Raw genomic sequence first — 12,836 nt, 5'->3', positions numbered from 1 at the left:
GCGAGGATCCTTGGCCCTGGGGACACTTTGTAGGCATATTGTCACCCCTCTTCTCTGAGCGTCTCTTGGGGAGACAGAGTCGGGACACGTTAGGCAATGATCAGGGGGCTCAAAAGAACAGGACTGGACAGAGCAAAGACATTCAAGGAGCCTTAATATCTGTCTGGTCGCCAATGCCATGATTTCACATGGGAACCGTGTGGGGTTTATTCCAGAACAGGCTCCGAGAGGTCATATTGTTCCAACACCTTATCAACGAGTCCATAAAACCAATTCCTTTCTGATCTGAAACCCACCGAGGGAGCAGCTGAAAGCATTCGCCTGTTTTTAGTTGCGCCCCGGTGCCCAGGACCTGGTGCTGAGCGTGTGGTCCATCGCACAGCACAGAATCTTGGCCATCTGCGGGGAGTTGGTGTGATTGGCAGAGGCCTGGAGAGGTGCGGCGACTTCCGAGAGCACTCAGATGGCGAGGGCAGAGTCCAGATCTGAACCCTGCCGAGACCGGCCGCAGAGCCCAAGCTTTAAATGGCACACGTGGAAGCCACACGTGGAAGTCCCCCTCCCACCCCACCCTCCGTGACTTGCTGGCTCACAGAGGAGTTCCAGTCATCCATGTACCCAAAGCCAGGGCCACGGAATGAACGCTGGGTTAGGTGTCGGGAGGCCTCGGTTCTAGCCCCTGTCCTGCCACCAGCTCACTAGGTGGCTGGACCATGACTTTGGCCTTCTCTGACTCTGAGATGCCTTGAGCAGCCTGTCTCTGCAGAGCCGGCCTCGAGGCGCTGTCCGTGGTGCTGAAGGCCTCCTGCCCAGGGCTCCCACTTGACTTCCCCGTCTCCAGAGGAGCTGGCCTGGGCAGCTGCCAGGGACACAGTGTGATTAATCAGCAGGTTTGAAATGGCAAACTAAATTCTAAAGGTGGATGCAGGGAAGAATTCTTTATTGGTTCGCTGAATCGGTGCCAAAGGATCTTTTTTTACCAAAAGCCATGTCTTTGACAATTCGCATCACCTGGGGCTGACTCAAACATCTCAATTTTTGGAGCGAGGCATGGAATTAAGTTTCCACTGCCCAGCGGAATAAATGGAACATCACCTAATCCCCAAGCTCCGTTTGCCCCTTTCAAGTCCCATCCTTCCCCTTCACCCACAGGGAATCGGCACTAAATTTTGTGTCCATTGCTCACTTTTTGTTTCTACAGGATTTTTTTAAGCAACTTGTGTATGGAGCCTTAATAAATACATGGGCTTGCTTTGGGGACTCCGTGTCATTGAAATCAAGCCACAGGTATTCTTTGGTTGCCTGCTTTAGTCCATCAACGCTATGCTTTTGACGAGCACCTGTGTTGTTCCGTAATCATCACCATATTCTGTTCTGCTACACAAATCGGCCACAACGGAGTGACGCATTCCATTCTTAATAGGGCACTGGAATTACGTCCTTTTCTCCTACTATGAACAATTCTGCCATAAATGTTCTGGGATGTGGCTCGTGTTGGGCAAACCACTAAGTATTTGTTAAGATATGGAATGGTAGTGGGGTCACTGGGTCATAGGGTATGACCAGCTCAACTTCGCTAGGCCTGGTATAGACTCCTGGTGCTCACTGCATCCCATTCCCCCCTCCTCTCTACAGCGGCCAGGCCCCATTCACGGCCAGGCAGGGCCCTGTAGTTTGCTCTTCTCTATGGGCTGTGAGCAAAAGTGACTTACATCATTTCCAGTTTGAATAAGCTCATTAAAGTGGTAGACCCTCCTCGTATTTCTCCCCGTTTGTGACCTGTCTTTCCACCTCCTTTATGAAATCTTCTGAGGAACACAAGTTCTTAATTTTAATATAATAGAATTTATCATTTTATGATGTGGTTTTGTGTCTCATTTAGGAAATCTGTTTCTAACCAAGGCCATAAAGCTACTTATCATGTCTTCCGAATGTTGTATAATTTGCCTTTCACATTTAGGTCTCAACTGAGAATAGATTTTCGTGCACGGTGAGTAAAGGGTCCGAGGTCTCGCTTGCCCACATCCACCCGCTGATTTTCCCAGCACTATCTAAGGAAGAGCCCAGCCTCTTCCCTGCACATGGCCGCAGTAGTTCACACATCCCGTGTCCATCTGCGCATGGGTCACTTCTGGGTTTTCCATTGGTCCCTATTCCGTGTGTTTACCATTGCACTACATTTCCACCTGTTCTTCAAGAGCATGTTGGTTATTGTTGGGTCTTTGCATTTCCACATAATCAGCTTGCCAAGCTTCACCCAAAGAAATTAAGCTTTTTATTACTGCAGCACTGAGTCCATAGATCAATATGGCGAAAATTTACATCTTTGAGACAGTCTCCTAACCATCCACTTAGATCCTCTTTAACGTCCTCCAAGACACTGTTACCTCTTGGCCCATGAGGGTCTTGCACATTGAAAATGTGCTCTTGGGTGGTGTATCCATCTCCTAGTGCCACTGTAACCACTTAGCGGCCTACACAACACAAATGTCGTACCTTACTGTTCCGGAAGCCAGGCGTTAAAAATGAGTCTCTCCGGGCAAAAGTGAAGGATTCAGGAGGGCTTTGTTCTTCATGGAGTTCGTAGCAGGAATCCCTTTCCTGGCCTTTTCCAGCTTCTAAAGCAGTGGTTCTCAACCTTCCTAATGCCGCGGCCCTTTAATACAGTTTCTCATGTTGTGGTGACCCTCAACCATAAAATTATTTGCGTTGCTACTTCATAACTGCAATTTTGCTACTGTGATGAATAGTAATGTAACTATCTGATATGCAGGATGTATTTTCATTGCTACAAATTGAACATAATTAAAGCATAGTGATGAGTCACAAAAACAATATGTAATTATGTATGTTTTCCGATGGTCTTAGGCAACCCCTGTGAAAGGGTCGTTCGACCCCCAGCAGCATCAGGCTAAATCCCCACGCTGCCCCCTCTGGTTCTCTTCCCAGGGCGCCTGTGACTATCCTGAGGCCCCCTGGGCGATCTCGCTGTTTTAAAGTCAGGTGATTGGCAACTTTAATCTTACCTGTGCCTATACTTACTCTTCGTCGTCCGACACCCACAGGCTCTGAGAATTGGGACATGGCCATCTTCGGGATGTCCTTATTCAGCCGACCACAGAGTCTACCTTTTTTTTAGCTCTCTAAGAGGGAGCCCATTTCATTTTCTAGCCATTTGTGCTATAAAAATGCGATGGCTTTTCTGTATAGATTTTCGTATCTGACAACTTTGCTAAGCACGGACTGATTCTAATAAACCTGCGGTCCTTTATGTAGTAGACGGCACACGATGTCAATAACGGCGGCTCTGCTTCTTCCTTTCCAGCCCGTGTGCCTTCTGTGGGTTCTTGTCTTTGCGTTTCCGTGCTGGCCTGGGCCACGCACACATGTGGAAACAACAAGCATCCTTGTTCCGTTCCTGACCTTAGAGTGCTTACAACATTTCAACATAGAGAAGGTTTGACATATGTATATTTTTTATAGATATCCCTTTATCAGGTTAAAAAAAAAACTCTCTAGACCTAGCTCTCTAGGAGTTTGTTTGTTTGGGGGGGGGGGTTGAAGGGTGATATCGAATTTTACCAAGACTTTCCCACATCTACAAGAATGTTCATATGATTTTTCTTCTTTAACTTGACAATGTGGTAGATTATTAACATCCTGTCCAATGTGAAACCAACCTTGCATTCTCTTTGTACAGCTCGACCACGATATGCTACCTTTTTCACATACAACTGAGTCTGTTTGCTAACATTCAGATTCAGATTTTTGCCCTACATGAGTGCATGATTTAGCCTGAAATCTCCTTTCCTAGGCTGTCTTTGCAAAGTTTGGTATCAAGGCCAAACTAGCCTTATGAAAAATAACTAAATATTTTCCCCTTTTCCCACATTCAGAAATATTCTGGGCACACTTGGACTTTAGTTTGTTTGTTTCTTGAATTAGAATTCACTGGCAAAAGCAATTTGGGCCTAGAATTTCCTTGACAAAAAGATTTTTAACTACTGAGTTGATTTCTTCAATGGCTTTAAGATTACTCAGTTTTTCTGTTTATTGTTAGTGAAAACTTTAATGTTTATTGTGTTTTCTAGAAAATTATATTTCATTTCCGTTTCGAAGTTTATTGGTGTAAAGTTCTTCATAATTTCCTCTTCTAATATCCTCCCATCCTTGTCTGTGGTATCTGATGTCCCCTCTTTGTTTGACATGTGGCTATTTGTGTCTTTTCTATTTTATTAATCCAGTCAGAGGCTTCTCGATTTTATTAGCCTTTTCAAAAAACAACCTTTAGCTTTTTGCTACTGTGGGTTTTTCTTATTTTATTAATTTACGATCTTATCTCTATCATATTCTTCTCTTCTCGATGATCTCTCCTGTCATCTTTTCAGCACCTGGGGATGGCTAACTTTCACACGTTCCTCTTGGTAATATAAGCATTTAAGTTTATAAAATATCCCTCTAAATACTGATTTATCAGCATCATACAGTTTTGATATATACTTCGCTATTGTTCAATGTCAATATTTCCTATTTTCCACGGCGATTTCTTCTTTCAACCCTTAGTGATCTAAACGTGTTTCCTAGTTTCCAAATCCATGGGACTTCTATAATTATCTTTTTGTGGCTGATTTCTAACTCAAGCATATCAGGTTCAGAGAATGTATGTCTGTGATAACAGTCCTTCAACTACATGCTGGGCCACAGCAAATCTCAACATGTGTGCTTGATAAAAATGTCTTTCTACAGCCGTTGAGTGAAGTATTCTATATAAATCCCTCAGATTAAATGTGTTGGTTGAAACTTTCAATCTTTAGTACTTTCTGTCTCCTTGATCTTTCAGTTACTGAGAGAGGTTTGTCTGTCCCTCCTTATAATTCTATCAGGTTTGTCTGTCCCTCCTTATAATTCTATCAGGTTTGTCTGTCCCTCCTTATAATTCTATCAGGTTTGTCTGTCCCTCCTTATAATTCTATCAGGTTTGTCTGTCCCTCCTTATAATTCTATCAGGTTTTACTTTATGTGTTTGAGACCCTATTACTGGTTGCATGTGTATTTGGAGTTAGTATAGCTTCCTGGCGAGGTCACTGGTTTTATCATCATGATGTAATTATTTCTCGAAGTCATTAACGTTTTGCTTTAGACGTTCTTTTCATTAGGATTCTCCTGGAACATCTTCTCCTGCCATTCTGTTTCAACCTCCTCCCACATCCTTGTCTTAGTGTCTCCTGTAAATAGCATAAACCTGATTTTTGCAGTTGTTGTCTAGTCTTTTATCTGGGATAGTCTTTTAATTTATTGTAAGTACTGACATACTTTATTTCGACAATATTCAGAAATATTCTGGGCACACTTGGACTTTAGTTTGTTTGTTTCTTGAATTAGAATTCACTGGTAAAAGCAATTTGGGCCTAGAATTTCCTTGACAAAAAGATTTTTAACTACTGAGTTGATTTCTTCAATGGCTTTAAGATTACTCAGTTTTTCTGTTTATTGTTAGTGAAAACTTTAATGTTTATTGTGTTTTCTAGAAAATTATATTTCATTTCCGTTTCGAAGTTTATTGGTGTAAAGTTCTTCATAATTTCCTCTTCTAATATCCTCCCATCCTTGTCTGTGGTATCTGATGTCGTTTCATAACCACTTCTGGCTCCTTATCCACTGGGCTTCACGCTTCTCAACTACAACATAAGATAACAGTACCACTACCATTACAGCACGGTTTTGTTTGTTCTGCCACTTCCATCTATTCATTTGGTCCATTTTTCTTTCTTTTTTTTTTTGTCTTCATTTGGACTGAATAATTTTTTTCCTTATTTAACTTTTTGGAGCATCCAGTTTAGAAGTTGTGCATGCACTTTCTTACTTTCTTAATGGTTACCCCAGAAACTAAAGTTCTGTAACTAAAGCACAAAAGCTTGCATCTAAGTTAATGGATATCTTTATCCTCCTCCCGAGCCTTTGAAATTAAAATTAAAGCCTTGACTCCGTCTTCCCCTCACGAACGTGTGTTACTTTGCTGTACATGTTAGGTCTGTGGTGTTTCCACTCGGTAATTCATGCTGATGGTGATGACTGACAGTCAATGCTGGTTCAGATTTTCCCACATTGCTATTGTCCTTCTTTCCTGCATTTCCAACGGTCAGATAGTGATTCCTTCTGCCTGGAGTTCATTCCCTAGAATTCCGTGTAGTGAGGCTCTGGCGGCGGAGAGCCCTGGGTTTTGTTTCTGTAAGAATGTTGCTGTTTCACCCATTAGAACGTGTTGGTGTCACTCAGATGTCACTCCACTGACATCTGGACTCCGCTGTGGCGGACGGCAAGTCAGCTATCAAGGTGCCACCTCTTTAGGGGGCTTTGCCTTGTCTTCTAGCTCCTCAGCAATCACCCCTTCACGTCTGGTGTTTGGAATCATATTATGATGAGTCTATTGTGTATTTTCAATGCTATGCTCCGTGGGGTTGGTGGGGCTTCCGGAAGTGTGGGGTTTGTCCTGTCAGTTCTGAGGGTCTCAGTCATGCCCCTTCCCATCCTGCCTCTGCTCCATCCTGTCCTCTCTTCCAGGAACTCTGATGATGTGAGCGTCCTCACCCTGCTGGCTGTGGGTTTTTTAGTCTCTTTCATATTGTCGGTCCTCTCTGAGCTGCATTTTTTATAACGTCGCCAGCTCTATCTTCCATTCACTTGTCTCCCTCGAGCTGGGTTTAATCTGCCTTCAACGCACTCATTAAGTATTTAATTTTAGTTCTGTCACAGTTACGGGACTTCCACTTGATTATTTTTGTGATGCTCTCAATCTTCACCCATTTTCATCTTCTTTGTCATTTTTGTGACATAGTAAGGCACCAATTTCACAGTCTGTCTGAGGAAGCTGGTGCGTGGTTCTCCTTCAAGCCCGGTTTGCTGCCTTTGTTCTGCCCTCACACATGATGCACTGTTTCCTTGTGTGTTTGATGATTTTCTTTCTTTTAGAACTGAATTATTCATTTGCCTTGGAGATTTGGGACAGAAGTGGCTTCTTCCAGAAAGGATGTGTTTACTTCTGCGAGCCGTCTGCTGCGTGGCGATGGGGGCGCTGGGTGACTGGGGCCATTTTCAAGTTAATGAAGGATGCGGGGCTGGGGGCGGCGCTGGGGGAGTGTGGCCTGGGACTGGAGGTCACGGGAAGGCCAATTTGGGTGGATTCAAAGCGTGGAGACCGGACAGTTCTATTTCCACTCTCTGAGTAGGGGAGGGGGCATTTCCAGTTCACCCCTGACTCAGGGTAGAATCCTTTGGGTTCCCAAATTAATGGGGTGCAGCCTCCCCTGAGCTTGCCCACCTGGGTGGGTGTGGTCCGCCCCTCCCCTTCCCAGTTCTGTGAGGGTGGCGAGCCGGCGCCCCTCCCTCTCGGGGCTTTGCCCACACAGGTCAGGCAGGTGCTTCTGCTTCTTACGCCCCTGCCGCCCACGGGGCGTCACCACGTGTCTAATAGAAGTGCCATCACTCAGTCGGTTTCAGGAGGAGGCTTAGTCTGTGCCCCAGTCCATCACGGAAACACCTTTGGATCTTTACTATTTGCCTTAACCCCTTCGGCCATGGTTCCGAGGCCCAGGGGCCAGGCGACCACAGGCTCCCCGCCTCCTCTCTGCGCCCGGGGCCCAGGCTGGCGCGAGCCACCAGGAGGACAGAGTTCCTAGGCTGGCGGCTCAGAGGCATCACCTGACGCCGTGTCTTTCTAAACCATCCACAGGTCCAGCCTCGGCCTGAATGCAAATAGCTCGTGACGTCACGGGGCTCACTCCCTCGATGGGTAGCCCCTCTCCCCGGAGCCGCTGTGCAGAAAGCGCCTGACACTGCCCCTCGCTACCTGGTAACTGAGCCTGCGCAGAGTCTAAGGGAACAGTGAGGGCGCGTGGCCAGCTTCCCGGGGGACAGTGGTCAGGTGCATGGCCAGGAGGACAAGGAGGCGCGGGAGGGCAGGAGGGGCCCAGCGTTAGCTAGTGAGGACCTGCTATCACATGTGGGCACGTCGAGGGGATGCAGGCCAACCACTAGCGCACATGCCCACGAGGTGGTGCTCTTACCGCCATCACGCAGATGACAGCAATGCGACTTCCTGTCAGTGATGCGTGAGGTCCCAGAGCCGGCAGGGGCGGGGCTGGGCTTCTGCGCCTCAGGCACCTTCTGGATCCCCGCTCTGCCGGGTGAATTTTGGGCAACAGTGTGACGGCCAGGTGACTGCGGGCCACTGCAGGCCGAAGGGAACAAGTGTCAGGAGGGCGAAGCTAGGCCGCCCACTGCTGAGGGGAAAGGATGCCGTCTATTTCGGGCTGTGCTTCCTCGGCCTCAGGGGGGCCGGGCCCCGGGCTGGCACCTGGATGCCGGCTGCCTGGAGGAGGAATATTAGGAATAATCCGGCACCTGACACACGGAGATGCACGGAGTCGGGCCGGCGCTGCGAGAAGTCAGGGCTGCCGTGGGGTCGGCGGGAGCCAGGGGCACCGGGGGACACATAGATGCCTTCCCAGGCCCTGGCTGGAGGGGCTGACTGCCATTATTGAGCGCCGACTGTGTACAGGCAGGGCAGCGGCCCTTTGCCTGGACTCCCTCATTGGACCCTGGCACCAGGGGCCTGAGCTGGACTCCACCCAGCCCGAGGCCTCCTGCCTGGCGTGCCTCCATCCGACCTCTGTGTGTACTGCGGGTCCAGGATGGGACGGCTCAGACTCGACCCTGTCCGGGGAGCTGTGGACACACGGTCACAGGGCCGTGGAGAGTTCTCGTGTCCTGAGCAAAGGGCTGTGGCCACCTCTGCTGGAGAGTCCTCTCTGGTCCCCACCCGCCACCTCAGGGCTGCTCTCCCGTGGAGCCTGGAGCCACGGCAGCTGAAAAGATCTCGGGATCCTTGGGCGGCCGGGCCCCTGCACACGGCACACCACGCCCTCCCTGTCCCATAGCAGCTGGTGTCTGCAGCTCAGTCAGTTCTCACACCGCCTGCCAGAGTGGGCACAGACCCCACCCACAGGTCAGGGCTTGGTCCCACTGGCTGGCCCCAGCTCAGATGCCAGCGCAGGTGCAGGCCCCCCCACTTCTAACAGCCAGCAGTGTGCTGGGGTCCCTGGCCCCCCAGGCCTGACAGTTGGCTATGGTAGAGCCCAGAACTCAGACAAACACCTACTTACATTCCCAGGTGACCACAAGGGACGTGACAAAGGACGCAGGTGAGCGGCGGACGGAGCGAGCACAGTGAGGTCCGGAGGGGTCCAGGGGCAGGTGCTTCTGCGTCGCCCACATGACCATGAGTGCGTTCACCAGGAAGCTCCCCGCAGCCCAGGTGGGCAGGATGGGTCCCGAACCCAATCCAAGGAGGACAGGGCGGGGTGGAGGCTCCCAGCTCCTAAGCACGCTGGTCCTTCCACGACCAGTCCCATCCTGACGCCACTAGGGGCCCACCCAGAGTCACCTTCAGGACAAAGACACTCCCATTGCCTGTTAATTCCAAGGGATGGGGGGGGGGGGGGCTCCAGGTCAGGAACCGGGCAGGGACAAATGTCAATTTCTTCCTCTCACATCCGCCTGCCTCGGCCAAAGCCCACTCCCTGCTCCCTGCCCCAGGATTCCCTGGGATGTCACTGTTGGGGACACCCCAAGGCAGGGGTTGGGTCATCCTCCTAGCAAGGGTGGGGGCACTGGGGGCCGGGACCGAGGAACGCACTCCGGGGACACGCAGGCTAGCTCAGCCGCCCCTGGCTGGGGGACTCTCTCCCTCCAGGTTCCCCTGAGGATTTCGGGGCCAGGGTTCCTGTGGCAGGGCCCCTCAGGGCTCCCTCGCTGCCCCAGGGGAACCCCACTCCCCAGACGGGCTGCTTGCGCTCGTCCTGTGCGGGCTTTGCTGTGCAACCTCTAACTGAGCCCCTTCCTGGGCCGCTGCTGGGCCAGGTGTAGCCAAGGCCCGGCCTCCCTCCTGCCCTGAGCCAAGGGGAGGGCGGACTGCGAGGGCGCAGCTCCATGAGGGGCGAGGCCTGGGACGGTGGAGGCGGAAGGGGGGGACAGGCGCCACAGCCCCCTGGCAGCTCCACAAGCAGAATAAGGGCCTTCTCTGGGCGCACAGCCCCCACCTGGCCGGGCTGCACCCCTGCCTCCCTGCGAGCACCTCTTGGCAGCAAACAGCCTGCCAACCAGCCAGCCTGGCCTGGGAGACCTGGGCATGGCCCCAGAGCCCCAGAGGGACTGTGGACAATGTCACAGGGTGAAGAGAGAGCAAGAGGCGGACATGGCCAGCGCCACCTTGGGGGCTGGGACCGGGGTGGGGGCCAGGGACCGGGGTGGGGGCTGGACCTCGTGTTCTGAGCCAGGCCAAAGCAGCACACGTGTGGGAGGGGCTGTGGGGTCTCCGAGACAGACAGAGCCAGGCCCAGCCCTCCTGGCCACCAGCCGTGTGTCGTGGGGGTCTCTGATCGGAGCCCCGTGCACTGGAACCCTCACCTGAGTTGGGGCGGCCCCTGCCCACCGACGGAGGCAGGCGGACCAGCAGGGAGCCAGGCAGGCCCTTTATTGGAGAACTTGTCACAGACACACAGATACACACAGGCCATGGTCCCTGGGGCCCCGCCCGGACACTACCCAGCATCTGGCACAGGGGATGCCTCGGGGGCTCAGGGAGAAGGGCCAGCCCTGGGGGATTCTGAGGCCTGGGCGTCTCTGCAGGCCCACCCTGGCTGGGCTGTGATCCCAAGGTGCAGGGTCCCAGCTGGGTAGGTGAGCCTCGCCCCCTGGGGTTGGGCAGCATCGGCCTTAGCGCCAGGCTCCAGCAAAGGGTCCGTGGTGGGCAGTGCGGGGAGGGGTGAGGCTGCTGTGTCTCCACACTTGGCACAGCCCAGAAAAGGTGCTGCAGGAAAAAGGGATTAAGGGGGCTGGGGCTGGAGCTGAGCTGGAGGAGGGACAGGAGCTACAACAAAGGCTGGGGGGCCAGACCGGGCACCCCCACAGCACAGGCCGGACCCGGGCTCAGGCCTGGCCCTCCAGGGCGCGCACGTGCACGCTGGGCAGGCAGAACCAGGAGGGCGGCAGCTCCTTGCTTGTGCTGTCCTCGTGCACCCGGACGTGCAGGAAGAAGTCGCCCGTGTAGAGGAAGAGGAGGGCCCCGAGGCAGGCCGACTGGCCCGCAGGCTGCACCTACAGGCAGGAGGGAGGTGTCAGCCCAGAGCAGCGGGACCCAGAGCCACAGGGGACCCCGAACCTGTCCGGATAGTCACTGCACCTGTCCCAGCCTCGGCTTCGTTTCTGGGAGGCACTTCAGGTGGGGATAGGGGTGGGGCTGAAGGCACAGTGTCACGTGGGTGGAGCTTGAGGGCTGTGCCCTGTGAGGCTGGGAGGTGGGGCCAGGTGGGCTGTGTGACTCCATCAGTCCCCTGGGCCCCTGCAGTGACCATGGACAGGGAGGTGACTGCATGGGGCAGGGCAATAGTGAACGGGGGACCTCAGCTGCCCTGGCCCCCCCTCTCCGCCCCCCGCCCCACTCACCTTGACTCCTGAACTTCCCTGGTCTCACTCCTAGGGCTCCGGATGCAGAGAAGCGAGCTGCCTAAGGCCTGAGTGAGCCAGGCAGACCAGAGCCAGCCCAGAGGACTGGGGGGCAGTGGGACATGACCCTGGGGCTGCATGGGGCTCCCCGACCACGCACCGCATCCAGGTAGAAGGTGCTGGAGCCCACGAAGGAGACGGCGCTGTGCAGGTCGTAGTTGTGCACGCCGTTCTGGTGGTCCTGGAAGGGGACCACGGTGAGGGCGAAGGGCCCCACGCTGCGCGGGCTCCGGTTCGTCAGCCGCACCTCCAGGCGCATGGGATCGCCCACCTGGCAGGCCGCCGCCTCGCAGTCACACGGCTGTCCGTCCACCAGCACGTCTGCCAAAGACACAGGACATGAGACTGTCAGGGACACAGCCCAGGTGGCCTCCCCTTCTCGTCCGTCTTCTTGTTCATTCATTCATTCACTCCTTCCCTCATTCATTCATCCCCTCCCCCATCATCCTCCACGTCTGCCACCCCTCTGTGCCAGCTGGGTGCACGGTCCAGTCCCTGCTCTGCTGACGTGCAGGCTGGCAGGGACAGGCATGGGGCCAGAGCTCTAGGAGGGTCCCCAAGGTTGTTTGGGGCTCCAGGAGGGGCTCCAAGATACTCCCGCCCGGAAGGGCTGAGCTCTGGCCACAGTCCCCCAAGATGACAAGTGGCACCTGGCTGGGCCTTTGCGACACACACTCCTATTGACAGTGACTGGGGGTGGGGGGTGTATCTGCAAGTCAACAAACCCCCCACCACGCTCCCCTCCAAACCCATGTTTCAGGAAGCCTTCTGCGATCAAGCCTTCCCGTTTTGTTTCTTTAAAATCATGAGCTTTCACAGCACACTGTAAACACTTTGGGAAGTTTACGGAAGTAAAAACACTTTTGTAATAATCCCAGGCCCTGGCCCCGCGCCCTTAGCACCCTGGCGACTACTCCTGTGTCTGGGCATCCGCGTTGATTAACGCGGCCGTGGGGCTGGCTGCAGTTCTGAGTTCTGCACTCTGTGGCCGTGAGGACCGAGCATGTCCCCCATGTCGGCGTCCTTGGGAGAATGTTCTCGGAGGCCGCAGAAGATCCCAGGCAGGAAACACGCATGATGTGCCCACCCACCACGTCTCGCTGTGTCCACATTTGCACCATGAGCTTTGTCTGAATTCAGACTCAGGAATGGAATCACTGGGACAAAAGTAAGAACGACTAAGAGCGGCCGCTCCTAGGGTGCCGGCCTCCAGGGAGGCTCCAGGGCCTGCGCCTCGCAGCACCACGCGCCCGGGTGCCGACTCCACCCTGTGC

The 12,836-nt window shown here is 53.0% G+C and overlaps 1 protein-coding gene across 5 annotated transcripts in view; it reads right to left on the bottom strand.

Annotated features, from left to right (window-relative positions):
• Positions 1–10,516: 10,516 nt before the first annotated feature.
• The window catches only part of TRAPPC9 (trafficking protein particle complex 9), a 169,490-nt gene continuing 167,170 nt past the window's right edge, over positions 10,517–12,836 (bottom strand). For 4 of the 5 annotated variants that reach the window (XM_015561498.1, XM_006753258.2, XM_006753260.2 and 1 more), the window contains 2 exons: positions 11,663–11,883; positions 10,517–11,154 (listed from right to left, as the gene is read on the bottom strand). In XM_015561498.1, the coding sequence (XP_015416984.1) occupies positions 10,987–11,154; positions 11,663–11,883 (389 nt within the window). In that variant the 3' untranslated portion in view covers positions 10,517–10,986. Of the gene's footprint in view, positions 11,155–11,215; positions 11,399–11,662; positions 11,884–12,836 lie in introns of those variants that run through there. The other variant, XM_006753259.2, reaches the window with a different exon arrangement.

The sequence above is a fragment of the Myotis davidii genome, unplaced genomic scaffold, assembly GCF_000327345.1.
Source record: "Myotis davidii unplaced genomic scaffold, ASM32734v1 scaffold30, whole genome shotgun sequence".
Taxonomy (NCBI): domain Eukaryota; kingdom Metazoa; phylum Chordata; class Mammalia; order Chiroptera; family Vespertilionidae; genus Myotis; species Myotis davidii.
The sequence above is the reverse complement of the archived record's forward strand: the minus strand, read 5'-3'. Positions and strand labels throughout refer to the sequence as shown.